General features: G+C 45.3%; 2 protein-coding genes across 2 annotated transcripts; one reads left to right on the top strand and one right to left on the bottom strand.

Annotated features, from left to right (window-relative positions):
• Nucleotides 1-381: 381 nt before the first annotated feature.
• On the top strand, nt 382-5,043 carry LOC121287189 (protein S100-A1-like). The gene is made up of 3 exons (XM_041204824.1): nt 382-521; nt 1,288-1,434; nt 4,749-5,043. The coding sequence occupies exons 2-3, from the start codon at nt 1,294-1,296 to the stop codon at nt 4,917-4,919; spliced, it is 312 nt and encodes a 103-aa protein (XP_041060758.1). The 5' UTR covers nt 382-521; nt 1,288-1,293; the 3' UTR covers nt 4,920-5,043.
• Nucleotides 5,044-8,663: 3,620 nt separating this feature from the next.
• On the bottom strand, nt 8,664-27,456 carry kxd1 (KxDL motif containing 1). Its single transcript, XM_041204810.1, has 4 exons — nt 27,353-27,456; nt 26,583-26,735; nt 17,984-18,030; nt 8,664-9,269 (listed from the first exon to the last, which is right to left on the bottom strand). The coding sequence occupies exons 1-4, from the start codon at nt 27,445-27,447 to the stop codon at nt 9,028-9,030; spliced, it is 537 nt and encodes a 178-aa protein (XP_041060744.1). The 5' UTR covers nt 27,448-27,456; the 3' UTR covers nt 8,664-9,027.
• Between the last annotated feature and the right edge of the window lie 540 nt (nt 27,457-27,996).

The following is a 27,996-nucleotide window of genomic DNA, read 5'->3' as shown; positions in this document are numbered from 1 at the left end:
TCATATTGAAGCAGCTTTATGTGTAAATCTCTTGCAGCATCTTGCACAGCTGTCAATGTTGTAAGGAAAGGTTTGACAGGATTATGGAGCGAGTGTCTGACTGTTCAAACTGTCTGAAGATTCTATAAAACAGACAATAAGTTTGTGAACATTAGCTGAGCTGAGTTGCTGATTTTCCCTGAGTGACCTTTCATTCATGAACTAAGGAGTTTATAAGATTTTCTTTTGTTTGTCTTGATGTGTTGAAGAAACTCTGGTGAACTTTGCTTTTGTCGTTTCTTGTTTAGAAATGGGCAGAGAAGATTTTTACAAATACTGTTGTAAAAAAGATGGAGTTTAAGCTGTCTGAATTCTTTCAGCCACGAGTCAGAGTTTGAGGGGGCAGGACTGAGAGAGAAGTCAGTAACCAGTCACCACCCTGCACTGTGACTGACAGATCGGCCTGGGTTGGGCTGGGTATTATAAACGCAATCACTTCCAGAACTGCAGCACATCTGGCGAAGAAACTGGAAGAAAAGCAGGTAAGGGCTGGGCTGGTAGTGGAGATTCGTAATTTAAGAAGTAACTAGCGATTTGGTGGTAACTGTAACTAAAGTTTTTGTTGTTCCTTTTTCTTCCCTTTGACTCTAAAATCGAGGCTGCTTTTACAGGGGTAGTATATGTGTGTGCGTGGGTGGGGGGTTGGGTGGCAGTGTGTGTGTGTGTGTGTGTGGGGGGGTTGGGGGTGGGGGTGTGTGTGTGTGGGTGGGGTGTGTGTGTGGGGGGGGTGGATGGGGTGTGTGTAGAGGGGGTGGGGTGTGTGTGTCTGTGTGGGGGTGTGGGGGTGTGTGTGTGTATGTGGGTGGGTGGGCCGTGTGTGAGGGGTGTGTGTGTGGGGGGGTGTGGGTAGGGTAGGTGTGGGTGTGGAGGGGGTGGGGGTGTGTGGGTGTGGATGGAGTGGGTGTGGATGGGGTGTGTGTGTGTGGGTGGGGGGGGGGGATTGTGGGGGGGGTTGTGTGTGGGTGGTGGGGGGGTTATTTTGGGATGTATTGGAGCTGCTGCTGTAGATCCTCCAGGTGGTTAAATTTTGAAAGTTTTGGAAAAGGTGAAATTTTGTTGCAATAATTCCCCCCCACCCAGGACTGGGCAACTCATCAAACCCCCAGTAACTGTCCACCACCCTGCCAAACCCTGAGAAATTGGGGCCAGGGCCAGGGAAGGTTTTAACCCGGGTTTGGTGGGGTGTGGGGACAATTTGAGAAGAATTTGGGATTTTCTCGCATTAACTCCAGTTTCTCTGTCTCTCAGACCACCATGTCGACTCCAACTAAAACCGAGGTGGCCATGCAGAACCTGATGGATGTTTTTTATCAATATGCCAAGGGAGACAAATACACCCTGACCAAAAGTCAAATGAAATGTCTGGTGGAGACAGAACTCAACCAAATCACAAAGGTAGTGAAACAGACTCAGTAACAGGCACCAAACCTGGTCCCAGCAGTCATACCAACTCCCTCCATCCAGGCCCAGCGTCCATCTCCACCCCAACCCTACCCTGGCACCCAGCCCAGGCTTATCTCTTGACCACTGCTCACTCCCACACTTGTCTCACACTTATACACACCCACATGGAATTAGTGCGCGAGGAGCTGAATCAGAGCCAGTCAGTGATTCTGTGATGATTCAGAAAGCTGTCGGTACAGACAAATTCTCCAGGCGAACTTCCCCATGATGTCATTTTTTTTAAATATAACCAAGGAAAGGAGTGCACAGTGAAATCAATGAGTGAATGTTTAACACGTTCCCTGTATCAGGCTCCAGATCTAAATCCTCCCATTGTCTGCATCTCCTGAATCGTACAACTGAATGGTGAGTCACTCAAGTCATCCCTTCCTTCCCGGGGTTTGAAAGAGGTGCGAAATCAGCCCGGGCTCCTGCTGCTGATCCCTGTCCAGTGATCCCTGCTGGGAAGCTGTGTGTGTTCAGATCTTCAGTGAGCACAGCATCAGACTCATCTGTGTTCCATACAACAAGAACCTGCATTTATATGACGTCCTTAATCTAATAAAGTGTCCCGAGGCCTTTCACCCAGTTACATGAGATACTGCAGATGACTAAAAGCTTGGTGGGTGAGGGGCTTTACGGAGCTTCTTAAAGGAGACAAGGTGGAGTAGAGAGATGGAGAGGTTTAAGGTGGGAATCCCAGAGTTTAGACCCAGCCAGCCGAAGACAATGGTGAAGTGATTTAAAATGATCAAGAGGCCAAAATTAAAGGAGTGCAGAGATTTTGGAGGGTTTTAGGGCTGGAGGAGATTACAGAAGTTGCCAGGGGTGAGGCCATGTGGAGGGACTGGAAAACAAGGATGGGAACGTGCTACTTAAGGTATTGCTGGACCTGGAGCCAATGTAGGTCAGTGAGGACATGGCGTGATTCCCAAGCTTTCAGTCATCTGCATTATCTCATGTCCGAGTTAGGGGCAGCAGAGTTTTGGGATGAGCTGAAGTTTACAGAAGGTAAAATGTGGGAGGTCAGCCGGTAGCACTCTGGAATAGCTGAGCGTCGCAGTAACAGGCATGGATGAGGGTTTCGGCAGTGGATGAAACGGTATACAGGGTGAAGTCAGGCAATGTTACAGAGGTGGAAATATGTGGTCTTTGGGATAGTGCAGATATGTGGTCAGAAATTCATCTTGGGATTAAATACGACAGAGTTGTGAACAGTCTGATTCAGCCCCAGTTGCCAGGGAGAGGGATTGGATCAGTGGTTGGGAATGTAGTTTGTGGCAGGGACTGAAGGCAATGGTGTTGTTTGTCTTAAACTTAGCTGAAGAAAATTTCTGCTCATTCAGTACTGTACTGAATGTCAGATATACAGTCTTATAATTTCTCAACAATGGAGAGTAGAGAGAGGTGATGGTGAGGTAGAGCTGGATGTTGTCAGTGTACATGCTGGGCTTAGCATGATGTCACTGAGGGGCAGCATGTAGATGAGAAATAGGAGGGGGCTAAGGATAGATCCCTGGAGGACACCAGAGGTAAAGCTGTGTGCGCTGAACGCAAAGTACACAAGATAACATCCTCTGTTTCGGTAGCATGGAATGAAAATTTAGCTGAGAGAGTGGGAAATAGGCTGCACCCCATGAGAGCCAAACCCCAGAAACAGTAAGTATCTGCAGTGTGAGGATGGCTACTGGTCTGAAGTGCAAGAATAGATAGTATTTAGAGTCAAACTGAGGAATTGGAATATCACTTAGAGCAAACAGTTCACAAGCAGTCAGAACTGTAATTGAAGAGTTAAATGTTCAATGGATTGAGAAGTGTTTGGAATGAGGGTGCGGTTTTTGAGAAGCAAGCCAAGACTGAACAATCAGAAATACTGAGCAGTGGCTCAGCCAGGCCAGACCCTGCAAGTTAATAGGAGCTCAGTTGGTTGCTTCATTTCTGGATCAGCCCCTGTTCCACTCTGTATCCGTATTGCACCCGGGCCGAAGAAGCCCCTCAGTCCTTTGGGTGTGGCAGGAAAGATACTTTTGACCTTCTAACCAAGGCCTCTGGCTGAAAGAAGCACATTCAATCTGACTGACTCAAACAGAACAACAAGTTCGCAAACTTTCAAGTTATCCAATTTAACCCCGTGTTGTACCCATCCTGGGAGTGTTTGATGGGACAATGTAGAGGGAGATTTACTCTATATCTAACCCCATGCTATTCCTGTCAAGTAAGCGTTTGATGGGGACAGTGTAGAGGGAGCTTTATTCTGTATCTAACCTGTGCTGTACCTGCCCTGAGTGTTTGGTGGGGATAGTGTAAAGGGAGCTTTACTCTGTATCTAACCTGTGCTGTACCTGCCCTGAGTGTTTGGTGGGATGTTGAGGGAGCTTAACTCTGTATCTAACCCTGTGCGTACCTGTCCTGAGTGTTTGGTGGGACAGGCAGATCTGCTCAGTAATAAAGCCTCTCTAGAATCTCAGAATGGTTACAGAAGGAGGCCATTTGGTCTGTCATGTCCTTTCTGGTTCTCTGAAAGAGCAACTCACTAAGTGCCACTCCCCTGCCTTAACCTTGTAGGCCTGCAAATTTTTCCTCTTCATAAAATTATCCAATTCTCTTTCGAAGTCCTCGATTGAATGTGCCTCCACCAGCCCCTCAGAGTGCAGTCCAGATCCTAACCACACTCTGCATAAAAAAGCTCTTCATGTCATCGTTGCTTCTTTTGTCAGTTGCCTGAAATCTGTGTCCTCTTGTTCTCAATCCTACCAGTTTCTCCCTTTCTACTCTTTGCAGACCCCTCATGATTTTGAATACCTCTAATAAATTTCCTTTCAGACTTATCTCCTCCAAGGACAACAGTCCAACCGTCCAACCTTCTCCAGTCTATCTTCATAACTGAAGTTCCTCATCCCTGGAACCATTCTTGTGAATCTTTTCTGCACCCCCTCTGATCCTTCACATCCTTCACATACTTCACATCCTTCCATAAATGTGGTGCCCAGAACAGGACACAATATTCCACTGTTTTATAAAGTTTCATCATAAATTCCTTGCTTTTGTACTCTTTGCCTCTTTTAATAAAGCCCAGGATGCTGTATGCATTTTTAATCACTTTCTCAACTTACCCTGCCACCTTCAAAGATTTATATACCCTGAGTCCTTCTGCTCCTGCACCCCCTTTACAATTGTTCCCTTTATTTTATGTTGTTCTCCTCGTTCTTATTAAAATGAATGACTGCACTTTTTTCTATTTTCACGTTTTTTCCATCTCTTGACAGAAAAAAGGGAATGTTGAAGCCTTTGACAAGATGATGAAAGACCTGGATTTTGATGGTGATGGAGAAGTGAATTTTGAGGAGTTTGTGTCATTCATTGCTGGTCTCATGTTTTCCTGTAATGAAATTTATGTTAAGAGGCGGGAGCAACAAGCAAGTCAGGTCAAGAAATGAATAGTGACTGAGCTACTAATCATGCGACTATATGTGAGAATGATCAGCTTGCAAACTTGTGCAGTATTCTTGATCACTTCCTATTTTTTAATACAAATGAAATAAAAATGGTTTGAACAACCAACTGCAGAAGCTCAGCCTCTCACACCTGAGATTAGCAATATTCCTGTGCCCTGAAGCCACTTGTTTGTGTGTGTGAGAGTGAGCATGTGTGCGTGAGAGTCTGTGTGTGTGTGACAGAAGGAAAGGAAGTGAGCGAGTGAGAGAGAGATGCCTGTGCTTGAGGTATAGGGTATCTCAGCTGCTGGGTTTCTAGGGTTCATTCTTGGCCTGCGCTGAGTGTCACAGCCTGGGATTTCAGTGAGTAGTTCATTGTTAGGGGGAGGACAATCTGCTTCACAGTATGCCCGCTTGAGGTAAATAAGGATGTCAGGGAAGGATATAATCCACTGTGGTGCCTTACATGTTGAAATAGTTTTCTGTCACACTGTGTAGGGCCCTGGCTGAGGTACCAGAAGGTGACAGACACCCTAGTAGTAGCAAATTATAAAAATATATTGGGGTCCCAGTCTCAAATCTGGCTCTAAGCTTAGGCTTAGTCACAGCTAGGAGGAGTAACTATTCCCCTCTTCGAGGGTGCCTGTTGTGCCCAGTATCTAAATGTACAATAGTGTTCCCCTGAGGTAAATGAGGGGATCGTGTCTCCCAGTGTGATCTGAACTGGTCTTGTGTCTGTCCACCCATGTGTCTAAATGCTTGGTGAGATAGACCAAAAATGAAGTAATGCTTTCAGGCTGAACAAACAGATACAGTCCTCTCATTGCTTTGACATGAGAGTGACGGGTTCTAACTCCATCCATGATAACACATTTAGCAAACATGGTTGTTTCTGGCTGAATCATTAATATCCTTTAGCAAAGGGAATCTGTCAGTCTCCTGGTCTGTTCTACATGTGACTCCACCCCACACCGATTGACTGACTCAACACTCCAGTGCAATAAAGGATGGGCAGTACACAAGCTCAGAGTAGTGTTAACAATAAATTAAAAAGCAGGCACCCGGTGCAGAGGGGGGCCAGGAGGGAGGAGGGTCAGAACTGTCGAAGGGTCATGAGGACTCGAAACGTCAACTCTTTTCTTCTCCGCCGATGCTGCCAGACCTGCTGAGTTTTTCCAGGTAATTCTGGTTTTGTTTTGTAATATATCTAAGTTTGCTGATGATACCAAGCTAGTTGGGAAGGTAAGCTGTGGGTAGAACACAGAAAGGCTGCAAAGAGATATAGACAGGGTAAGTGAGTGGGCAACAAGATGGCAGATGGCGTATAATGTGGAGAGGTGTGAGGTTATTTACTTTGGCCGTAAGAATAAAAAGGCAGAGTATTTTTTAAAAGGCATGAAACTTGTAAATGTTAATATTCTGAGAGACCTGGGTGTGTTGGTACAAGGAACACAAAAAATTAACATGCAGGTGCAGCAAGCAATTAGGAAGGCAAATGGCATAATGGCCTTTATTGCAAGGGGATTCGAGTAGAGGAATAAATAAGTCTTGCTATAATTCTACAGCACTTTGAGGAGATCATACCCGGAATAACGTGTGCAATTTTGGTCTCCATATATTTAAGGAAGGAAAAACTTACATTGGAGGCGGTATATCAAAGGTTCACTAGATGGGGCCCTGGGAGGAAAGCATTGCCCTAGGATGAGAGGCTGAATAAATTGTGTCTATATTCTCTGGAGTTTAGAATAATGAGAGGTGATGTCATTGAAACATACAGGATTCTGAAGGGGCTTAACAGGGTCGATATTGAGAGATGGTTTACCCTGGCTGGAGAATCCAGAACACAGGGGCACAGCCTCAGGATAAGGGGCTGATCATTTTGATCAAGATGAGAAGAGATTTCTTCACTCAGAGGTTTGTGAATCTTTGGAATTCTCTACCTCAGAGGGTTGTGGATGCTCCATCATTGAACATATTTAAGGCTGAGATAGAGATTTTTAGTCTCGCAGGGAATTAAGAGATATGGGGAGCGGGAAGGAAAGTGGAGTTGAAGCCCAAGATCAGCCATGATCATATTGAATGATGAGCCATCTTCTCCTGCTCTGATTTTGTGTGTTATGTTCTGCCCAAAGACAGCCTGTGCACCCTACAGACAGTAAGGAGAACATGTAGTGAACTTGGCCAATTTTGGGTTATGGTTCCATCCCTTTCTGTGGCCACTGGCTCAGGCTGAATGAGGCTATCCCCAACTTCTGTGGCCTAACTGACCACAAACTCTCCTTCAACCCCTATATCCTTTCACTTACCAAGACCACCTACTTCCATGTACATAGTATCAGCTGTCTCCACTCCTGCCTCTGTTGCTGAAACCTAAGCTCACCAAAACTCTGCATCCTAACTAGGACCAACTCCAATTCACTCAATACCCTTTGCTCATTAATCCTACATTGGTTCCCAATCCGCCAAACTTCTCAAATTTAAAATTTTCATCCTTATATTTAATCCTTCCAGGGCCCTGCCCCTCCCTTTTTTTTGTAACTTCCTCCAATCTTAAACCTTTTGAGATCTCTGTGCTCCTCCAATTCTGATCTTCTTGAGTATCCCTAATTTTAAACTCTCCACCATTGGCAGCTGTGCCTTCAGCTGCCTGGGCCCTAAGCTCTGGAATTCCCTCCCTAAACCTGTCCACCTTTCTCCTACCATTTCCTACATTACAACAGTGACTGCAATTCAAAAATACTTGCTTGGCTGTAAAACACTTTGGAACATCCAATGGTCATGAAATTTTCCATATAAATGCAAGCCTTTATTGTATCTCTTCCTTCCATTAAGGCACTATATAAAATATACCTCTTTGACCAAGTTATTGGTTACCCATCCTAATATCATATGTGGATCAGTTTTGTTTGATAAGCGCCTCTGTGAAGTGCTTGAGGACATTTTACAGTTAAAGGTGCTATGTAATGCATGTTGTTGTAATCAGGTAGATATTCTGATGGAAATTAGCACAATGATGGATATGAGCAATCCAGCTCTGGGCACGTAAACACCTGGAAAGTTGGTCCTCTTGCAAGAAGTCCTGTAATGAGGAAGCACTGAAAGCTATACTTCTCAATGAAAAGACGAGAAAACAAGTGGCAGCATAGTTAATAACCAGCAATGTAACTATAACAAGCAGCATACCTTTAACAACTGACAGTGAAAACTTAACTAGTAACAAACTTTTAATATGTTCCTGACTGAAGGGTAGTAAGTTACTGAATTTCAAGTGGGTAAGATTAGGATCAAAGCAGAGTTAATAAAACAGACCGTGGACTGCCCTATCAAGCTGGAAAACTGGAGTGGAATCAAGTGAAGAACATTCAGTGAGAGTGCAGGACAGGAATCCTTTGCACAGTGCAACTTCAGCATGTGACAGTTTTCAGGCCTCACTTGTCGCTTTTCCACTTTTACTTGTAGGATCCTCATCTGTTTGGCAGTATTGTCATTCCTGAGGTTTCTTGCAAGGATTCAGTTTAAAATTGCCACGTCTTGATTCAAAAAGAGACAATTAAAATACACATTGCTACCTACCTGTTCTGATTGTGATTCACAGCATCCCAGCAATAGAAGCATCACTGGCTGAGATAAAATGCTGAGAGTTTTTGGAGGACTGGGCGACAAGCATTTTCGCCATCCCAACTGTGGCAGTCTCAACACAGCAACAATTAACCTGTCCCACCTGACACCGCAACACACACTATTCCATCAGCTGCAGCTGCTGGCGACATTTTATTTTGTCTCATTGTACATTTTTTATCATAAATCCACACTGCACAAATCCTACAGTCACACTGAGTATGTTTCATGTTAACCCCCAGGATCACATAGTGAGTGGGGGTCACCGAATATTTTTAGAAACAGTAATTCACACTGCAATAAAAAAAAGCAAGAAAAACAGCCAACGCTTGAAGAGAATTCATAGCTCCTCAGGCATTAACTTCAGTGTCTTTGCTCTGACAGTAACGGGCTAGAAGCTTCTTTAAGAGCTTGCTGGGTCCTTGAGCCTGGTTTCCAGGCTGCCTACACCCTCCTGATGGAGAAGACACATTATCCAGGTGCATTTTGGAGTTTACTCTCCCCCACCTACCCTGACAGACTGCTCATGACCATCAATCTGTCCCTTAATAGCCAGAGTGTCGGCAAGTCCCTGTGAGGCGTCTTCTGAGTCCCCACTTGCTCCAGTGGACAGTAATGTTGGGCTGGTGTTACTGGAGTCAGAGCTCAGATCCAAAGTGGCAGAAAGCGGTAATGAGCCCTGCGGGATTGGATCAAAATCCTCATCATCTTCTGCAGCCAGGGAATTGTAGACACCTATACCCCCAAAAACAGAAGCAAACATCAGTGAGATCTGGTCACACATCAACCCAGTCAACAGACCTCAGTTCCTGACCATTGCCACTCATACAAGATATAGCCCAAACAATACAAACTCAACCATTCACCCCATCCTCACCCAACCCATTCCTACCCCATCTTGCAACTCCAACATCTACCCCACTCACCTCCCAACTTCACCCCATAACTAACTCTACCATATTCCTAACATGCCTGCCTTGCCCCTGTTCCCACCTGTGTACTTGCAGGTCTGCACAGGTCAAGAAACCTTCCCTGGGCAAGTCACAGGTTCTAGCTCACACCCAACCATTCCATCCTATCCTGCTTGTTACCTCCTCAAAGAATTCTGATAAATTTGTCAGTCATGATTTCCCCTTCAAGAAGCCATGCTAATTGGCCTGTAATTACTTGCTTTTTGTCTCCCTTTTTGAATAAGGATGTTACATTGGTAGTTATCCAATCCTCTGGGACTTTTCCAGAACATAAGGACTCATGGAAGATAATACCGGTGCATCCACTATCTCCGCAGCTACTTCCTTTAATATTCTAGGGTGCAACCTATCAGATCCAGGGGACTTATCAGACTTTATCCCCATTAGTTTCCCTAGTACTTTTTCTCTAGTGATAATTATTGTATTTACTTCCTCTCCCCTTTCTCCTCTCGACTATTTAGTATTTTTGGAATGCTATTAGTGTCTTCTACCTTGAAGACTGATACAAAGTATTTGTTCAACTCCCCAACTATTTCCTGGTTCTCCATTATCCAATCCTCTATCCAAGCCAATATGTTAATCTCTGCACCATCAGCTCTTTTGCATTGTAATATTTGATATGGCACCTTGTCAAATGTCTTCTGGAAATTTAAGTACTGCACAAAGGAAGATGTTGTGGTTGTTGGAAATCAATCATCTCAGTTGCAGAACATCACTGCAGGGGTTCCTCAGGATAGTGCCCGAGGCTCAACCATCTTCAGCTGCTTCATCAATGACCTTCCTTCCATCATAAGGTCAGAAGCGGAGATGTTTGCTGATGATTGCAAAATGTTCAGCACCATTTGCAACTCCTCAGATACTGAAGCAATCTGTGTCCATATGCAGCAAGACCTGGACAATATCCAGGTTTGGGCTGACAAGTGGCAAGTAACATTTGCGCCACACAAGTGCCAGGCAATGACCATCTCCAACAACATAGAATCTAACCATTGCGCCTTGATATTCAATGGCATAACCATCGCTGAATCCCCCACTATCAACATCCTGGGGGTTACCATTGACCAGAAACTGAACTGGACTAGCCATATAAATACTATGGTTACAAGAGCAGGTCAGAGGCCAGGAATCCTGTGGCAGGTAACTCACCACCCGACTCCCCAAAGCCTATCCACCATCTGCAAGGCACAAGTCAGGAGTGTGATGGAATATGCTTCACTTGCCTGGATGAGTACAGCTCCCACAACACTGAACGAGCTTGACACTGTCCAAGACAAAGCAGCCCGCTTGATTGGCAGCCCATCCACAAACATTCACTCCCTCCACCATCAACGCATGTTGGCTGCAGTGTATACCATCTACAAGATGTACTGCAGATACTCACTAAGGCTCATTAGGCAGCACCTTCCAAACCCACGACCACTACCATCTAGAAGGACAAGAGCAGCAGACACATGGGAACACCACCATCTGGAAGTTTCCCTCCAAGTTACTCACCATCCTGACTTGGAAATATATCACCGTTCCTTCACTGTTGTTGGGTCAAAATCTGGAACTCCCTCTTTAACAGCACTGTGGGTGTGCTTACACCACATGGACTGCAGCGGTTCAAGAAGGCAGCTCACCACCCGCTTCTCAAAGGCAATTAGGGATGGGCAATAAGTGCTGGCCCAGCCAGCGAAGCCCACATCCCATGAAAGAATAAAAAATAGTCCACCAATTCCCCTTTATCGACGCAGCTTGTTACTTCTTCAAAGAACGTCAATAAATTAGTCAAACATGGTTTCCCTTTCACAAAGCCCCATTAACTCTGTTTACTTGCAATGAGATTTTCTAGATGCCCTACGATAACCTCCTTAACAATATGTTCCAGCATTTCCCCTATGACAGATATTAGTCTAACTGTCACCCTCCTTTCTTGAATAAAGGAGTCACATTCCCTATTTTCCAGTCTGATGGGACCTTTCCAGAATTTAGGGAATTTTGGAAAATTCAAACCACTATCTCAGCAGCTCCATCAGGACTAGGGACTTGTCAGCTAATAATTTTCTCAGTCCCTTTTTCCTGGTGGTTGTCATTATTTTAAGCTCCACCCTCCCTTTCACCTCCCAATTCACAATTATTTCTGGGATATTATTTGTATCCTCTACATTGAAGACAGCTGCAAAATATCTGTTCAATTCATCCACCATTTCCTAATTTTCCATTATTAATTCCTCAGACTCGCTCTCTATAGGACCAATACTCACTTTACCTACTCCCTTTTTAAATATCCATAGAAACTCCTGCCATCTGTTTTTATACTTCTAGCTAGCTTTCTCTAATACTCTAATTTCTCCCTCCTATTAATCTTTTAGTCGTTCTTTGCTGTTCTTTGTACTCTATTCAATCTTCTGACCTGCCACTCATCTTTGCAAAATTATATGCTTTTTCTTTCAATTTGATATGATCTTTAACTTGTTTGGTTAGGCACAGATGGTGCAGTCTTCCCATAGGGTCGTTCTTTCTCACTGGAATAAATGGGCAGGCTGTGACTAGTGGGGTACCACAAAGATCAATGCTGAGGCCCCTGCTCTTCACAATCTATATCAATGATTTAGATGTGGGAACCAAATGTAATATTTCCAAGTTCGATGACACAAAACTAGGTGGAAATGCAAGTTGTGAGGAAGATGGAAAGAGGCTTAAGGGGATTTAGACAGACTAAGTGAACGGGCAAAAACATAGCAAATGGAATATAACACAGAAAAATGTGAAGTTATTTACTTTGGTAAGAAAATCAGAAATACAGAGTACTTTTTAAATGCTGAGATATTAAGAAGTGTTGATGTCCAACGTGTTGATGGGTGTCCTTAATCATAAGTCACTGAAAGCTAGCAAGCAGGTGCAGCAAGCAATTGGGAAGGCAAACGGTGAGATCTCACCTGAAAGATAGTGTACAGCTTTGGTTTCCTTACCTATGCTCATATACTTGTCATAGAGGGAGTGCAACCAGGGTTCATCAGACTAATCCTTGGGATGGTGTGATTGCCTTATGAGGAGACATTGAGGAAACTGTGCCTATATTCTCTAGCGTTTAGAAGAATGAAAGGTGATCTCATTGAAGCATGTAAAATTCTTTCAGGGCCCAACAGGGCTGATGCAGGAAGGATGTTTCCCTTGACTAGGGTGTCTAGAACCAGGGGACATAGTCTCAGAATAAGAGGTAGGCCATTTAGGATGAGGAGGAATTTCTTCATTCAGAAGGTGGTGAATCTTTGGAATTCTCTACCCCAGGGGGCTGTGAAGGCTCAGTCATTGAGTATGTTCAAGACAGAGATCGATAGATTTCTACATATCGAGGATATCAAGGGATATCTTGTGCAGGAAAATGGCATTGAGGTAGATAAGCCATGACCCAATCGAATGGCGAAGCAGGCTCAAGGACCTGCTCCTATTTCCTACGTTCCTCTGATTATCTTATATTGATGGCCCCTTCTTTGACTGTCCCAAAAGTTTTTCTCTATGTCAACTGCATCAAACCTTTTCATAATCTTAAAGACTTCTATCAAGTTATTGCCTCACCTATCTCTTGTACAGTCACAATCTGATCATTCTTTCCTGATAGTATCACAGAATTGTTACAACCCAGAGGCGGCCATTTGGCCCATTGTGTCTCCACTGGCTCTCTGAATGAGCAATTCACTTAGTGCCATTCTCCTGCCTTCTCCACTTAACGCTGCACATTCTTCCTTTTCAGATAACATTCTAATTCCCTTTTGAATGCTTCTTTCGAACCTGCCTCCACCACACTCTAAGGCAGTGCTTCCTTTCAACTCTGATATTATTGCTGTGAATCATTTTTGCACCTTCTCAAGTGCATCTATATCTTTGTTTATAATATGGAAAGCAGTGTGATATAATTAAGGTTTTCTACAAATTTAACATAACTTGTCTGCTTTTCAACTGTATTCCTTTGCTTTTTAAAAACAATATTTTTACTAAACCGTGCCAGTATTATTAGCATTTACCTACCTATGCTCCCAGATTCTTGCTGCTCCTCTAACCCACTGACATTCAAGATTTCCCAGGGCATTTTTGGCTTCCTTATTCTTCCTACCAAAAGGTACACCTCACAATTATCTGTATTGCAATTCATTAGCCAATTGCATGTTCATTCTGCATGTCTTTTGATGTTTCCTCGTATTTTGCTGCAGCCCCCCCCCCACCCCCCCACCCAGCGTGTTTTTTTATTCATCCACGGGATGTGGGCTTCGCTGGCTGGGTCAGCATTTATTGCCCATCCCTAATTGCCCTACAGAATCCCTAATTGCCTTCTTGAACCGGTGCAGTCCATGTGATGTAGGTACAACCACAGTGCTATTAGGGAAGGAGTTCCAGGATTTTGACCCAGTGACAGTGAAGGAACAATGATATATTTCCAAGCCAGGATGGTGTGTGGCTTGGAGCGGAAATTCCAGGTGGTGGTGTTCCTATGTATCTGCTGCTCTTGTCCTTCTATATGGTAGTGGTCGAGGGTTTATAAGGTGCTGTCTAAGGAGACTTGGTGAATTCCTGCAGTGCATCTTGTAGATGGTACATACTGCTGCTACTGTGCGTCGGTGGTGGAGGGAGTGAATGTTTGTGGGTGGGGCACCAACCAAGCGGACTGCTTTGTCCTGGATGGTATCCAGCTTCATCAGTGGGAGCTGCACTCATCCAGACAAGTGAGGAGTATTCAATCACATTCCTGACTTGTGCCGTGTAGATGGTGGACAGGCTTTGGGGAGTCAGGAGGTGAGTTAATCACCACAGGATTCCTAGCCTCTGACCTGCTCTTGTAGCCACAGTATTTATATGGCTAGTCCAGTTCAGTTTCTGGTCAATGGTAATCCCCAGGATGTTGAGAGTGGGTGATTCAGTGATGGTAATGCCAGTGAACATCAAGGGGTGATGCTGGATTCTCTCTTGTTGGAGATGGTCATTGCCTGACACTTGTGTGACGCAAATGTTACTTGCCACTTGTCAGCCCAAGCCTGGATATTGTCCAGGTCTTACTGCATTTGGACATGGACTGCTTCAGTATCCGAGGAGTTGTGAATGGTGCTGAACATTGTGCAATCATCAGCGAACATCCCCACTTCTGACCTTATGATGGAAGGAAGGTCATTGATGAAGCAGCTGAAGGTGGCTGGGGTGAGGACACTACCCTGAGGAACTCCTGCAGTGATGTCCTGGAGCTGAGATGACCGACCTCCAACAACCACAACCATCTTCCTTTGTGCTAGGTATGACTCAAACCAGTGAAGAGTTTTCCCCCAATTCCCATTGACTCCAGTTTTGCTAGGGCTCCTTGATGCCACACTCGGTCAAATGCTGCCTTGATATCAAGGGCAGTCACTCTCACCTCACCTCGGGAGTTCAGCTCTTTTGTCCATGTTTGAACCAAGGCTGTAATGAGGTCAGGAGCTGAGTGGTCTTGGCGGAACCCAAGCTGGGCATCAGTAAGCAAGTGCCGTTTGATAGCACTGTTGATGACCCCTTCCATTACGTTACTGATGATCAAGAGTGGACTGATGGGGCGGTAATTGGCAGGTTGGATTTGTCCTGCTTTTTGTGTACAGGACACAGCTGGGCAATTTTCCACATAGCCAGGTAGATGCCAGTGTTGTAGCTGTACTGGAACAGCTTAGCTAGGGGTGTGGCAAGTTCTGGAGCACAAGTCTTCAGTGCTATTGCCAGAATATTGTCAGGGCCCATAGCCTTTGCAGTATCCAGTGCCTTCAGCCGTTTCTTGATATAACGTAGAGTGAATCAAATTGGCTGAAGACTGGCATCTGTGATGCTGGGGACCTCTGGAGGACAACGAGATGGATCATCCACTCGGTACTTCTGGCTGAAGATTGTTGCAAATGCTTCAGCTTTACCTTTTGCACTGTCCTGGGCTCCTGCATCATTGAGGATGGGGATATTTGTGGAGCCTCCTCCTCCAGTGTGTTGTTTAATTGCCCACCACCATTCAGGACTGCAGAGCTTAGATCTGATCCGTTGGTTGTGGGATCGCTTAGCTCTGTCTATTACTTGCTGCTTATGCTGTTTGGCAAACAAGTAGTCCTGTGTTGTAGCTTCACCAGGTTGACACCTCATTTTTAGATATGCCTGATGCTGCTCCTGACATGCCCTCCTGCACACTTCATTGAACCAGGGTTGATCCTCTGGCTTGATGGTAATGGTAGAGTCGGGAATATGCTGGGCCATGAGGTTACAGATTGTGTTTGAGTACCATTCTGCTGCTGCTGATGGCCCACAGCACCTCATGGACGTCCAGTCTGGAGTTGCTAGATCTGTTTGAAATGTATCCCATTTGGCACGGTGGTAGTGCCACACAACACGATGGAGGGGATCCTCAATGAGAAGTCAGCACTTTGTCTCCACAATGACTGTGTTGTGGTCACTCCTACTGATACTGTCATGAACAGATGTATCTGCAGCAGGCAGATTGGGGATGAGATCAAGTATGTTTTTCCCTCACCACCTGCCAGAGACCCAGTCTAGTCATTTAGGACTCGACCACCTCGGTAAGTGGTGGTGCTAACAAGCCACTCTTGGTGATGGACATTGAAGTTCCCCCAGCCAGAGAACATTCTGCGCCCTTGCCACCCTCAGTGCTTCCTCCAAGTGATGTTCAACATGGAGGAACACTGATTCATCAGCTGAGGGAGGGCGATAGGGGTAATTAGCAGGAGGTTTCCTTGCCCATGTTTGACTTGATGCCATGAGACTTCATGGGTCCAGAGTCGATGTTGAGGACTCCCAGGTCAACTCCTTCCTGACTGTATACCACTGTGCAGCCACATCTGCTGGGTCTGTCCTGCTGTTGGGACAGGACATACCCAGACATGATGATGGTGGTGTCGGGGACACTATCTGTAAGGTATGAATCCATGAGGATGACTATGTCAGGCTGTTGCTCGACTAGTCTGTGAGATAGCTCTCCCAATTTTGGCACTCCAGATGTTAGTAAGGAGGACTTTGCAGGGTCGACAGGGCTGAGTTTGCCTTTGTCTTTTCCGGTGCCTAGGTCAGTGCTAGGTGGTCCATCTGGTTTCATTCCTTTTTCGAGACTTTGTAGCGGTTTTTTACAACTGAGTGGTTTGCTAGGCTATTCCAGAGGGTATTTAAGAGTCAACCACATTGTTGTGGGTCTGGAGTCACATGTAGGCCAGACCAGGTAAGGACGACAGATTTCCTTCCCTAAGGACATTAGTGAACCAGATGGGTTTTTATAACAATCGACAATAGTTTGATGGTCATCATTAGATTTTTAATACCGGATTTTTATTGAATTCAAATTTCACCATCTGTTGTGATTTGAACCCAGGTCCCCAGGGCATTACCCTGGGTCTCTGGATTACCAGAGATCACAATACCAATCGCAATCGCAAATTTGGAAAAATTAGTTAGGCATTGAACTGTGAAGGCATCACGAACACCATCCTGTTCTTTTTAAGTCTGTGGCCTCTTTAGGTTTTTTTTTACAAGGGGTAATTTAAAGCAGCCAACTTGTGCACAGGAACCTTTGGTTTAGAGGGAACATTGATCATAACTGACCCCAATCCTGTCCTCCTCAGGCATTTACAATTACACATTTTATCCAGGCTTTGGTGAGCTTTTACATACGCCCATGGTCAAACTTTCCAGCATGCGTCTCTGTATAGTGATCAGGAGGAAGTACTCTTGCTGATTTTCCAGCAACTGAGATGCATCCCCAGGTGAAACAGTTAATTCAACACAGACTGTTATTCTCTGCTCAGAGTACTATCTCTGTACACAACCTCTAGATGTGAGGTTTGGCTCCCCAAATTTCCCAAGCTTCATCAGAGCTTCTGATTGAAAGGATAAAATGGATTAAATAAAATTACTCTTTGGAATAAGAATTCCAAAATCAGTTAAACTTTACCAAGCAGAGAACAATGCTTCCCACTCAGACCAGGGCTGATACAAAAATTCAATCTGTTTGGGATATCTGCTCCATCCCACAGAATGCAAAGTGGGAGCAGACGCTGTTCATCAACTATTACCTACACCAAATGCTGTGGAAATGGTTGCGGTTACTATTCTTGCACTAATTAAAGCAAATTTTTGTAATTCTGAACATTTGCATTTATTTTTGACACAGAATGTGGATTTACTTGATTATTCGATTCAAATGCAATTATTTAAAAAAAAACTCTGGGGAAGTGGGTCCTGCATTCATTGCCTGTCCTTCATTACCCTGAGAACATGCTGCTGGATCTTATCCTTAGGCTCCTGCAGTTCGTGCCATTCAAGTGTGAAAAGGCCGAATATCAAAATGCCTCAAAGCAAAGATTCCTGTGTGTTTGTGAAACTTTCCAAACATTGCCAGAGCTTGTTAAATGTATAAGGAAATCTTCTACAGCTACCTCAGTTGGATAAAAGGCAAAAATGTGAAAAATGCAGAATTTCCCTGACGATACTTACTGCTGAATGCTTCTGGGTGTTGCTTTGCCAGTTTGTCCTTCAAAATCCTACAAGGGAGAAACAAATGATGGACTCATCAGCCCTGGAAAACAGATTCAGACAAAACCTACGAATTTTAGACATTTGACGGAGATGCAAAATGGGATTAATTTCACTACAGAGAATGAAGCTGCACCCGCCCACCCATGGCGATGCTGCACCCGCCCGCCCACGGCGACGCTGCACCCGCCCACCCACAGCGACGCTGCACCCGCCCACCCACAGCAATGCTGCACCCGCCCGCCCACAGCCATACTACACGTGCCCACTGACATTAAGTTGATTACGACAGGCTCCGTGGTACACATCTTGCAATGTTCTAGCTATGACTGTATTTGTATAATGCACCTGCGCCCTCCAGTGGCACCAAGCAGTATTTCAATACAAAGCTTATAACCAATTCCTCAATAACACATCAATGTTTTGGCAAAAGTGCAAATATTTTCGCTTTCCCCCTCCCATACAATAATTTGTGACAAAATGAATAGTCACTTGGGAAAATGCGGATGAATTAAGGATTGCCAGCATGGATTTGTTTATCCAATTTGTTTGAGTTTTTGATGAGGTAACAGAGAGGGTTGATGAGGGCAATGCCACTGATGTGGTGTACATGGACTTCCTGCAGGCATTTGATAAAGTGCTGCACAACAGATTTGTTAGCAAAGTTGTAACACATGCAATCAAAAATAATAACATGTATAAAAAGTTGGCTGAGTGACAGGAAACTGTGATGAATGTTTTTTGAACTGGGGAAAGGTTTGCAGTGGATTCCCCAGGGGTCGGTGTTAGGGCACTTTCTTTTCCTGATATATATTGATGACCTGGACCTTGCAGGATTTCTAAAATTGTGGATGATATGAAACTTGGAAGCATTATGAACTGTGAGGAGCAGAGTGTAGAACTTCAAAAGGACAGAGAGAGGTTGGTGGAATGGGCAGGCAGGTGGCAGATGAACTTCAATGCAGAGAAATGTGGAGTGAATCATTTTGGTAGGAAGAACATGGAGGACAATATAAAATAAAGAGTACAATTCTAAGGTGGGTGTAGGAGCAAAGGGGCCTGGGTATACATGTGCTTAAACCATTGAAGGTGACTGGGCAGGTTGAGAGAATGGTTAATAAAACAAACAGTATCCTAGGCTTTACTAATAGGTGCATAGAGTGCAAGAGCAGGAGGTTATGTTAAACTGTGTAAAACACTGGTTCAGCCTGAAATGGAGTAGTGTGCCCAGTCCTGGGTGCCACACTTTAGGAGAGATGAGAAAGCATTGGAGAGAATGAAGAAAAGATTCATGAGAATGGTTCCAGGGATGAGGAACTTCAGTTATGTAGATAGATTGTAGAAGTTGGGGCTGTTTTCCTTGGAGAAGAGAAGGTTGAGAGAAAATTTCATAGAGGTATTCAAAATCATCAGGGTTCTGGACAGAAGGTAGGGGAAAACTGTTCCCATTGGTGGAAGGATCGAGAACCAAAGGGCGCAGATTTAAGGGAATTGGCAAAAAGAAGCAATGTTGACATGAGGAAAATCTTTTTCACACAGCGAGAGGTTAGAATCTAGAATGCTGAGAGTGTGGAGGAGGTAGGGTCTATCAGGAAATTAAAGAGGGAATTGGACTATATAAATTAGGAGCAGCAGTAGATCACTCAGCCCCTCGAGCCTGCTCTGCCAGTCAACAAGACCATGGCTGATCTGATTGTAACCTCAACTTCACATTCCCACCTTCCCCTGATAACTTTTCACCCCTTGCTTATCAAGAATCCATCTAGCTCTGCCTTAAAAATATTCAAAGGCTCTGCTTCCACTGCCTTCTTAGGGAGAGAATCCCAAAGACTCTCAACACTCAGAAAAAATTCTTCTCATTGATTATTATCTGAAAAGGAAGAATGTGCAAGGCTATGGGGAGAAGGTGGGGGAGGGGCTCTAGGTGAGTTGCTCCTTTGGAGAGCCAGCACAGACACAATGGGCCAAATGGCCTCCTTGTGTTTTAACAATTCTGTGAAATCATCTCCCCCCACTCCACAAGGCTCCCTGCAGTACAATTTCTCCAGGGGCAGTTGTCCGCTGATAACTCGTCCTTCATGTGTCCTGTAAAGAACCCATTTTTATTTTTCTTGGACTGTGGCTTTAAAATTGGGCTATGGCTTTTAAAACTACCATGGCTACTATTTGAGAGACATGTTCACTGGAATAGGATGAGGAATATCTACAAATGTTGCTATCCTGGAACAAAGCATGCCATAAAATAACAGGATGGTGCCGGAAAGGAGTCCTGGACTAAGGAGAACTGCCTGACGATAGCATTTTAATTGGCTCCTGACCAGGTGACCAGAGTTTTGTGTGGTAAGGGTACAGGCAGTACAGCTCCTAGCCCATAAAGAGGGAAGACCTATAACCTCTCTCTCCTATGTTTGTAAGATTCCAGTAATTCTGCCATAGTAGCTAGCTGGCTATTCCTCACATCTCTGTAAGCTGCTTTCTCTGAAAACCCCTGTCAAGAGGAAAAGGGAAAAAATCATCAGCACAGACATTGAAAAGCAAGTTTTTTCATCCAGTCAACCACAGACTGAAAGTGCTGGGAGACCACCTCACATCATCAACAACAAAGTGATAGGAATTTGGGAGACATCGATCAAAATCAACTCATCTAATCCTGTACTCTGGATTGGTGCTACTGAACTGTTTTATCTCACCCTTAAAATCCATGTTTTGTGCATCTTGTGTGTGTTTGTGTATGGGGGTTTAAGAAGGGGTAGAGTTTAAGTTATAGAATTAGAAGTTAGCAGTTAACATTTCTTTCTTTTGCCATTGGTTAACAACAGTTTGTTCAAAAAAGTTATTTACTTATTAAGTTTACAAAGCTGGTGCTCGTATTCAGTTATCCTAAATTAAACAGTTAGGTAGAATTGGGGCAATCTGATGGTTGGGTCAAGCTTTCGTTACGGCTCGGGGAGCAGTGGGCCTGGATATTACAGTGCACTATCCCCAGTGAGTCGTGAGAGTCCGCAATGACTACAACTGCTGGCAGTGTGTTCAACGACTGGGAGACCGGAGAAGTCACAGCCACATCCTGTCTTCAACAATGTTTTTTTTAAAAAAATTCATTCATGGGATGTGGGCTTCGCTGGCTGGGTCAGCATTTATTGCCCATCCCTAGTTATCCTTGAGAAGGGGGTGGTGAGCTGCCTTCTTCAACCGCTGCAGTCCATGTGGTGTAGGTACACCCACAGTGCTATTAGGAAGGGAGTTCCAGGATTTTGGCCCATTGACAGTGAAGGAACGACGATATATTTCCAAGTCAGGATGGTGAGTGGCTTGGAGGGGAATTTCCAGGTGGTGGTGTTCCTATGTATCTGCTGCCCTTGTCCTTCTAGATGGTAGTGGCCGAGGGTTTGTAAGGTGCTGTCTAAGGAGCCGTGGTGAATCCCTGCAGTGTATCTTGTAGATGGTACACACTGCTGCTAATGTGCGTCAGTGTTGGTGGGAGTGAATGTTTGTGGAATTGGTGTCTATCAAACAGGCTGCTTTGTCCTGGACAGTGTCAATCTTCTCAAGTGTTGTGGAAGTTGCACTCATCCAGGCAAGTGGGGAGTATCCATCACACTTCTCACTTGTGCCTTGCAGATGGTGGACAGGCTTTGGGGAGTCAGAAGGTAAGTTGCTCTCTGCAGGATTCCTGGGCTCTGACCTGCTCTTGTAGCCACAGTATTTATATGGCTTGTCGAGTTCAGTTTCTAGTCAATGGTAATCCCCAGGATGTTGAGAGTGGGCTATTCAGTGATGGTAATGCCATTGAACATGAAGGGATGATGCTGGATTCTCTCTTGTTGGAGATGGTCATTGCCTGACACTTGTGTGATGCAAATGTTAATTGTCACTTCTCAGCCCAAGCCTGGATATTGTCCAGGTCTTGCTGCATTTGGATGTGGACTGCTTCAGTATCTGAGGAGTCACAAATGGTTCTGAACATTGTGCAATCTTCAGCGAACTTCCCCACTTCTGACCTTATGATGGAAGGAAAGTCATTGATGAAGCAGCTGAAGATGGTTGGGCCGAGGATACTACCCTGAAGAACTCCTGCAGTGATGCCCTGGAGCCGAGATGATTGACCTCCAACAACCACAACCATCTTCCTCTGTGCTAGGTATGACTCCAACCAGCGGAGAGTTTTCCCCGATTTCCATTGACTCCAGTTTTGCTAAGGCTCCTTGATGCCACACTCGGTCAAATGCGACCCTGATGTCAAACACAGTCACCCTCACCTCACCTTGGGAGTTCAGCTCTTAGGTCCGTGTTTGAACCAAGGTTGTAATGAGGTCAGGAGCTGCGTGGCCCCATCAGTACCCAAGGTGGGCATCAATTTGAGTACAATACTGCTGTTGCTGATGGCTCACAGCACCTCATGGATGCCCAGTCTTGGGTTGCTAGATCTGTTCGAAATCTATCCTATTCAGCACAGTTATGTGCCACACAACACGATGGAGGGTATCCTCAATGTGAAGGCAGGACTTTGTCTCCACAAGGACTGTGCAGTGGCCACTCCTGCCAATACTATTTTGGACAGATGCATCTGCAGCAGGCAGGTTGGTGAGGATGAGGTCAAGTATGTTTTTCCCTCGTTAGTTCTCTCATCACCTGCCGCAGACCCAGTCTAGCAGCTATGTCCTTTAGGACTCGGCCACCTTGGTCAGCAGTGGTGCTACCAAGCCACTCTTGGAGATGGACACTGAAGTCCCCCACCCAGAGAACATTCTGCGTCCTTGCCGCCCTTGGTGCTTCCTCTGAGTGGTGTTCAACATGGAGGAACACTGATACATCAGCTGAGGGAGGGTGGTATGTGGTAATCAGAAGGAGGTTTCTTTGCCCATGTTTGACTTGGTGCCATGAGACTTCTTGAGGTCCGGAGTCGATGTTGAGGACTCCCAGGGCAACTCCCTCCCAACTGTATATCACTGTGCCGCCACCTCTGCTGGGCCTGTCCTGCTGGTGGGACATACCCAGGGATGGTGATGGTGATGTCTGGGACATTACCTGGAAGACATGATTCCGTGAGTATGACTATGTCAGGCTGTTGCTTGACTAGTCTGTGAGACAGCTCTCCCAATTTCGGCACTAGCCCCCAGACGTTAGTAAGGAGGACTTTGCAGGGTCGACAGAGCCGAGATGGCCATTGTCGTTTCCGGTGCCTAGGTCGATGCCGGGTGGTCCGTCCGGTTTCATTCCTTTTTCGTGACTTTTGTAGCAGTTTGATAAAACTGAGTAGCTTGCTGGGCCATTTCAGAGGGCAGTTAAGAGTCAACCACATTGCTATGGGTCTGGAGTCACACGTAGGCCAGACCAGGTAAGGATGACCGATTTCCGTCCCTAAAGCTTTGTGGGTAGAGCTTAAGAATAAAAAAGGGGCAGCCACATTGTTAGGCGTTTATTATAGACCCCCACATAGTCAGCGGGAAATTGAGGAGCAAATATGTGCACAATTTGTGCAGGTGTGTAAAAATAATAATAGGGTAATTATATTAGGTGATTTCAACTTTCCCAACATTAATTGGGATAGACATAGTCTTAAGGGCTTGGATGGAGTGGATTTCTTGAAATGTGTACAGGAGAACTTTTTAGGTCAATAAGTAAGGGGTCCAACAAGGGATGGTGCAGCGCTGGACCTAATTCTAGGGAATGAAGCCGGACAGGTGGCTGAGGTGGTGGGGGAGCATTTTAGCGATAACAACCACAATATGGTACAGTTTAAATTTGTTATGGACAAAGAAATAGGCAAGTTACAAAAATTGTTTTGGATTGGGGGAGAGTGGATTTTAGTAAAATAAGCCAGGATCTGGCCAAGGTAGACTGGGAACAGCTACTTGTGGGGAAATCTACAGAGGAGCAGTGGGGGTTGTTCAAAAATGAAATGGGGAGGGTACAGGCTCAACATGTTCCCTCCAGGGTGATAGGAAGGAGTAACAAGCCCAGAGAACCATGGATGACCAAAGATATTCAGGTTACGGTGAGAAGGAAAAGAGAGGCTTTTAGCAGGTACAAGGGGAACAAATCAATGGAGGCATTGGTGGAGTACAGAAAGTGCAGGGTGGAGCTTAAGAAAGCAATTAGGAGAGCAAAGAGGGGATATGGGAAAGCTCTGGCTGGTACAAGTAGGGAAAATCCCAAGATATTCTATAAGTATATCAATGGGAAGAGCATAACCAAGGAAAGAGTAGGGTACATAAGGGACGAAGGGGGCAATCTATAGGTGGAGCCAGAAGACATCGCTAGAGTGTTGAATGAATATTTCACATCCTTCACCCAAGAGAATGAGGATGAAGGTATCGAACTCAGGGAGAGAGACTGCAAGGTTCTTAAGCAAATTGATATAGGGAGTGACATGATATTGGAGGTGCTGGCAGGCTTAAAAATGGACAAATCTCCAGGTCCAGATGATTTGTGTCCCAAGCTGTTGAGGGAGGCAAGGGAGGAGATCGCAGGGGCTCTCGCCCAAATTTTTAATTTCTCTCTAGCCACAGGGGAGGTGCCAGAGGACTGGAGAACAGCTAATGTGGTTCCACTATTTAAGAAGGGTTGTAGAGATAAGCTAGGGAACTACAGGCCAGTGAGTCTCACGTCAGTGATAGGGAAACTATTGGAGAAAGTTCTGAAGGAGAGAATCTATCTCCACTTGGAGAGGCAAGGTTTGATCAGGGATAGTCAGTATGGCTTTGTCAGAGGGAGGTCATGCCTAATAAATTTGATTGAATTTTTTGAGAAGGTGACCAGGTGTGTAGATGAGGGTAGTGCAGCTGATGTAGTTTATATGGATTTCAGCAAAGCTTTTGACAAGGTCCCACATGGGAGACTTATAAAGAAGGCAAATGCACATGGGATACAGGGTAATTTGATAAGGTGGATTCAAAATTGGCTTAGTTGTAGGAGGCAGGGGTGATGACAGTGTCCAGTGGCGTACCACAAGGATATGTGCTGGGTTCCCTATTATTTGTCATTTATATAAACGACATAGATGACTATGTGGGGGTAGGATTAGTAAGTTTGCGGATGACACAAAGATTGGCCGGGTAGTTATCAGTGAGGTTGGGTGTCTTGGGCTACAGGAAGATATAGACGGGATGGTCAAATGGGCAGATAAGTGGCAGATGGAATTTAACCCAAAAAGTGTGAGGTGATACACTTTGGAAGGAATAATTTGATAAGGAAGTATTCAATGAACTGCATGACACTAGGAAGTTCTGAGGAACAAAAGGACCTTGGCGTGTGTGTCCATAGATCCCTAAAGGCAGAGGGGCATGTTAGTGGGGTGGTGAAAAAGGCATATGGGACACTTGCCTTTATCAATCGAGGCATAGATTACAAAAGTAGGGAGGTTATCTTGGAGTTGTATAGAACCTTGGTGAGGCCGCAGCTGGAGTACTGTGTGCAGTTCTGGTCGCCACATTATAGGAAGGATGTGATTGCACTGGAGGGGGTGCAGAGGAGATTCACCAGGATGTTGCCTGAGATGAAACATTTAAGTTATGGAGAGAGGCTGGATAGACTTGTGTTGTTTTTGTTGGAGCAGAGAAGACTGAGGGGCGACCTGATCGAGGTGTACAAGATTATGAGGGGCATGGACCAGGTGAATAGGGAGCAGCTGTTCCCCTTAGTTGAAGGGTCAGTCACAAGGGGGCATAAGTTCAAGGTGAAGGGCAGGAGGTTTAGGGGGGATGTGATGAAAAACTTTTTTACCCAGAGGGTGGTGACGGTCTAGAACGCGCTGCCTGGGAGGGTGGTGGAGGCGGGTTGCCTCACATCCTTTAAAAAGTACCTGGATGAGCACTTGGCATGTCATAACATTCAAGGCTATGGGCCAAGTGCTGGTAAATGGGATTAAGTAGGTAGGTCAGGTGTTTCTCATGTGTCGGTGCAGACTCGATGGGCCAAAGGGCCTCTTCTGCACTGTGTGATTCTGTGTAAAGGGCATTTGTGAACCAGATGGGTTTTTACAACAATCAACAATGGTTTCATGGTCATCATTAGGCTTTTAATTCCAATTTTTTATTGAATTCAAATTCCAGCATCTGCTGTGGCGGGATTCCACCCAGGTCCACAGAGCATTACCCTGGGTCTCTGGATTACTGGTCGAGCGACAATACCGCTACACCATCGCCTCCCCGTTGCAACCTGACTGGAGAGATCTGACTGGAGAGTAGGAGTCACTGAGACCAGGACTAGGAATTTATCACTAGCCCAGGGATAAAGTCAGAACGGTAGGTTTCCTTCTTTGTGGAAAAAAACTTCAAAGTGCAGTATCATACAGCTGAAGGTTTTGCCACTGAGGTTGATGCAGAGAGAGGAGTAGGGAGATCAAGGTTAAAAATGCAGGATTGCGAGCTGGAGGAGGCAGCAGAGATCGAGTAGTGTGGAGGCATGGCGAGGCCTGTAAACAAGGATGAAGATTTTGAAAAAGTCAATATGATCAGGAAGAATAACAGTGAGGATGGCAGGGGAGGAAAGAGAAGGAGGGACAGTGCAGTTCCCCTTCCAATCATTCATAACACCTGTCCATTTGTTAATGTCGTACCTTATTCGCCGAAAGATATTGTCAAGATCCTTTTTCATGTCCACAAGTGCCCTGGTATGGTGCTGGTACCGTTCTGTCATCTGATTTAGCCTCACGCTTGACAGATTGTTGAAGTTCAGTAACATCTCGTTCGTCTTCTCGAAACGGTCCAGCCTGATAGAGGTCAAAGGTCGGTAAATGTTTGCCTGATCTGTGGCAGTGTGACTCTGATGATTTTACTCAGAGATTCAAACATGGTAGCTGACTGCAATAACTTTCAAACACCTCCTCAGGTAGCATCAGTTCTACAACATTGAAACACATACCCACCTACAGGGAAAACATGAGCAGGATATCAAGTAAAATTCAGTGTGTGTGTGGAACCCATAATCCAGTGAGAGTCAATGTGCGTGGAACACGTACCCCAGTGAGAGTCAATGTGCGTGGAACACGTACCCCAGTGAGAGTCAATGTGCGTGGAACACGTACCCCAGTGAGAGTCAATGTGTGTGGAACATGTACCCCAGTGAGAGTCAGTGTGTGGAACACAAACCCCAGTGAGAGTCAGTGTGTGTGGAACCCATAACCCAGTGAGAGTCAATGTATGTGGAACACGTACCCTAGTGAGAGTCAATGTGCGTGGAACACAAACCCCAGTGAGAGTCAATGTGTGTGGAACCCGCTGAGAGTCAGTGTCTGCCAATTGGATTGAAGATGCTTTTTCTTAGAAACCAGATCAGTGACAGTTGTCCGTTAACCCAGGGCCTGGGTCCAAGCATCCGTATACTCACATGTGTCTCTGTGCCTGGACAATGGCATTAACATCTTCACGGTTCACCATGCTCAACATCCTGCTGCAGAACACGCCGGAGGCAGAGGCCTCCATTCTGTACCAGCCTGAAAAACACACAATAAACAATTCCAGAGCGCAGTTCAAACAACATGGAGTACAACCCCAAATTGTTTCCCAGCATTATACACTGCAGACCAGTCACCACCAGTATTGTACCCCAATCTTATACAGTTACAGACCTGTCCCCACCAGTACTGTACCCCAGTGTGATAGTGACAGACCTATACCCACTAGTACTGTACCCCAATGCTACACACTGACAGACCTGTCCCAACCAGTACTGTAAGAACATAAGAAATAGGAGGAGGCCATTCAGCCCCTCAAGCCTGCCTCCCCCATTCAATAAGATCATGGTGGATCTGCCTCAGGCCTCAACTCCTCTTTCATGCCAGCTCCTCACAGCCCTCAACTCCCCGATATTTCAAAAATTTATCTACCTCCTCTTTAAATACTTTCAGTGATCTGGCCTCCACAACTCTCTGAGGTAGAGAATTCCAGACATTCACTACCCTCTGGGAGAAGAAATTCCTTTGCATTTCAGTTTTAAGGACTGTCCCCTTATTCTGTAACTATGTCCCCTAG

The sequence above is a fragment of the Carcharodon carcharias genome, chromosome 14 (genome assembly GCF_017639515.1).
Source record: "Carcharodon carcharias isolate sCarCar2 chromosome 14, sCarCar2.pri, whole genome shotgun sequence".
Lineage (NCBI taxonomy): Eukaryota > Metazoa > Chordata > Chondrichthyes > Lamniformes > Lamnidae > Carcharodon > Carcharodon carcharias.
Note: the sequence above shows the minus strand (reverse complement) of the source record. Positions and strands in the feature narration are given on the sequence as shown.

What these genes read in the sequence shown, in the direction of transcription:
- LOC121287189 (XM_041204824.1), top strand. Translation starts at nt 1,294, where the DNA reads ATGTCGACTCCAACTAAAACCGAGGTGGCCATGCAGAACCTGATGGAT. An exon ending in AACTCAACCAAATCACAAAG is followed by an intron (nt 1,435 to 4,748) that starts GTAGTGAAACAG and finishes ATCTCTTGACAG; the next exon opens with AAAAAAGGGAATGTTGAAGC.
- kxd1 (XM_041204810.1), bottom strand. Translation starts at nt 27,447, where the DNA reads ATGGAGGCCTCTGCCTCCGGCGTGTTCTGCAGCAGGATGTTGAGCATG. An exon ending in GTCCAGGCACAGAGACACAT is followed by an intron (nt 26,736 to 27,352) that starts GTGAGTATACGG and finishes GACCTCTATCAG; the next exon opens with GCTGGACCGTTTCGAGAAGA. An exon ending in AATATCTTTCGGCGAATAAG is followed by an intron (nt 18,031 to 26,582) that starts GTACGACATTAA and finishes TCTCCCTTGTAG; the next exon opens with GATTTTGAAGGACAAACTGG.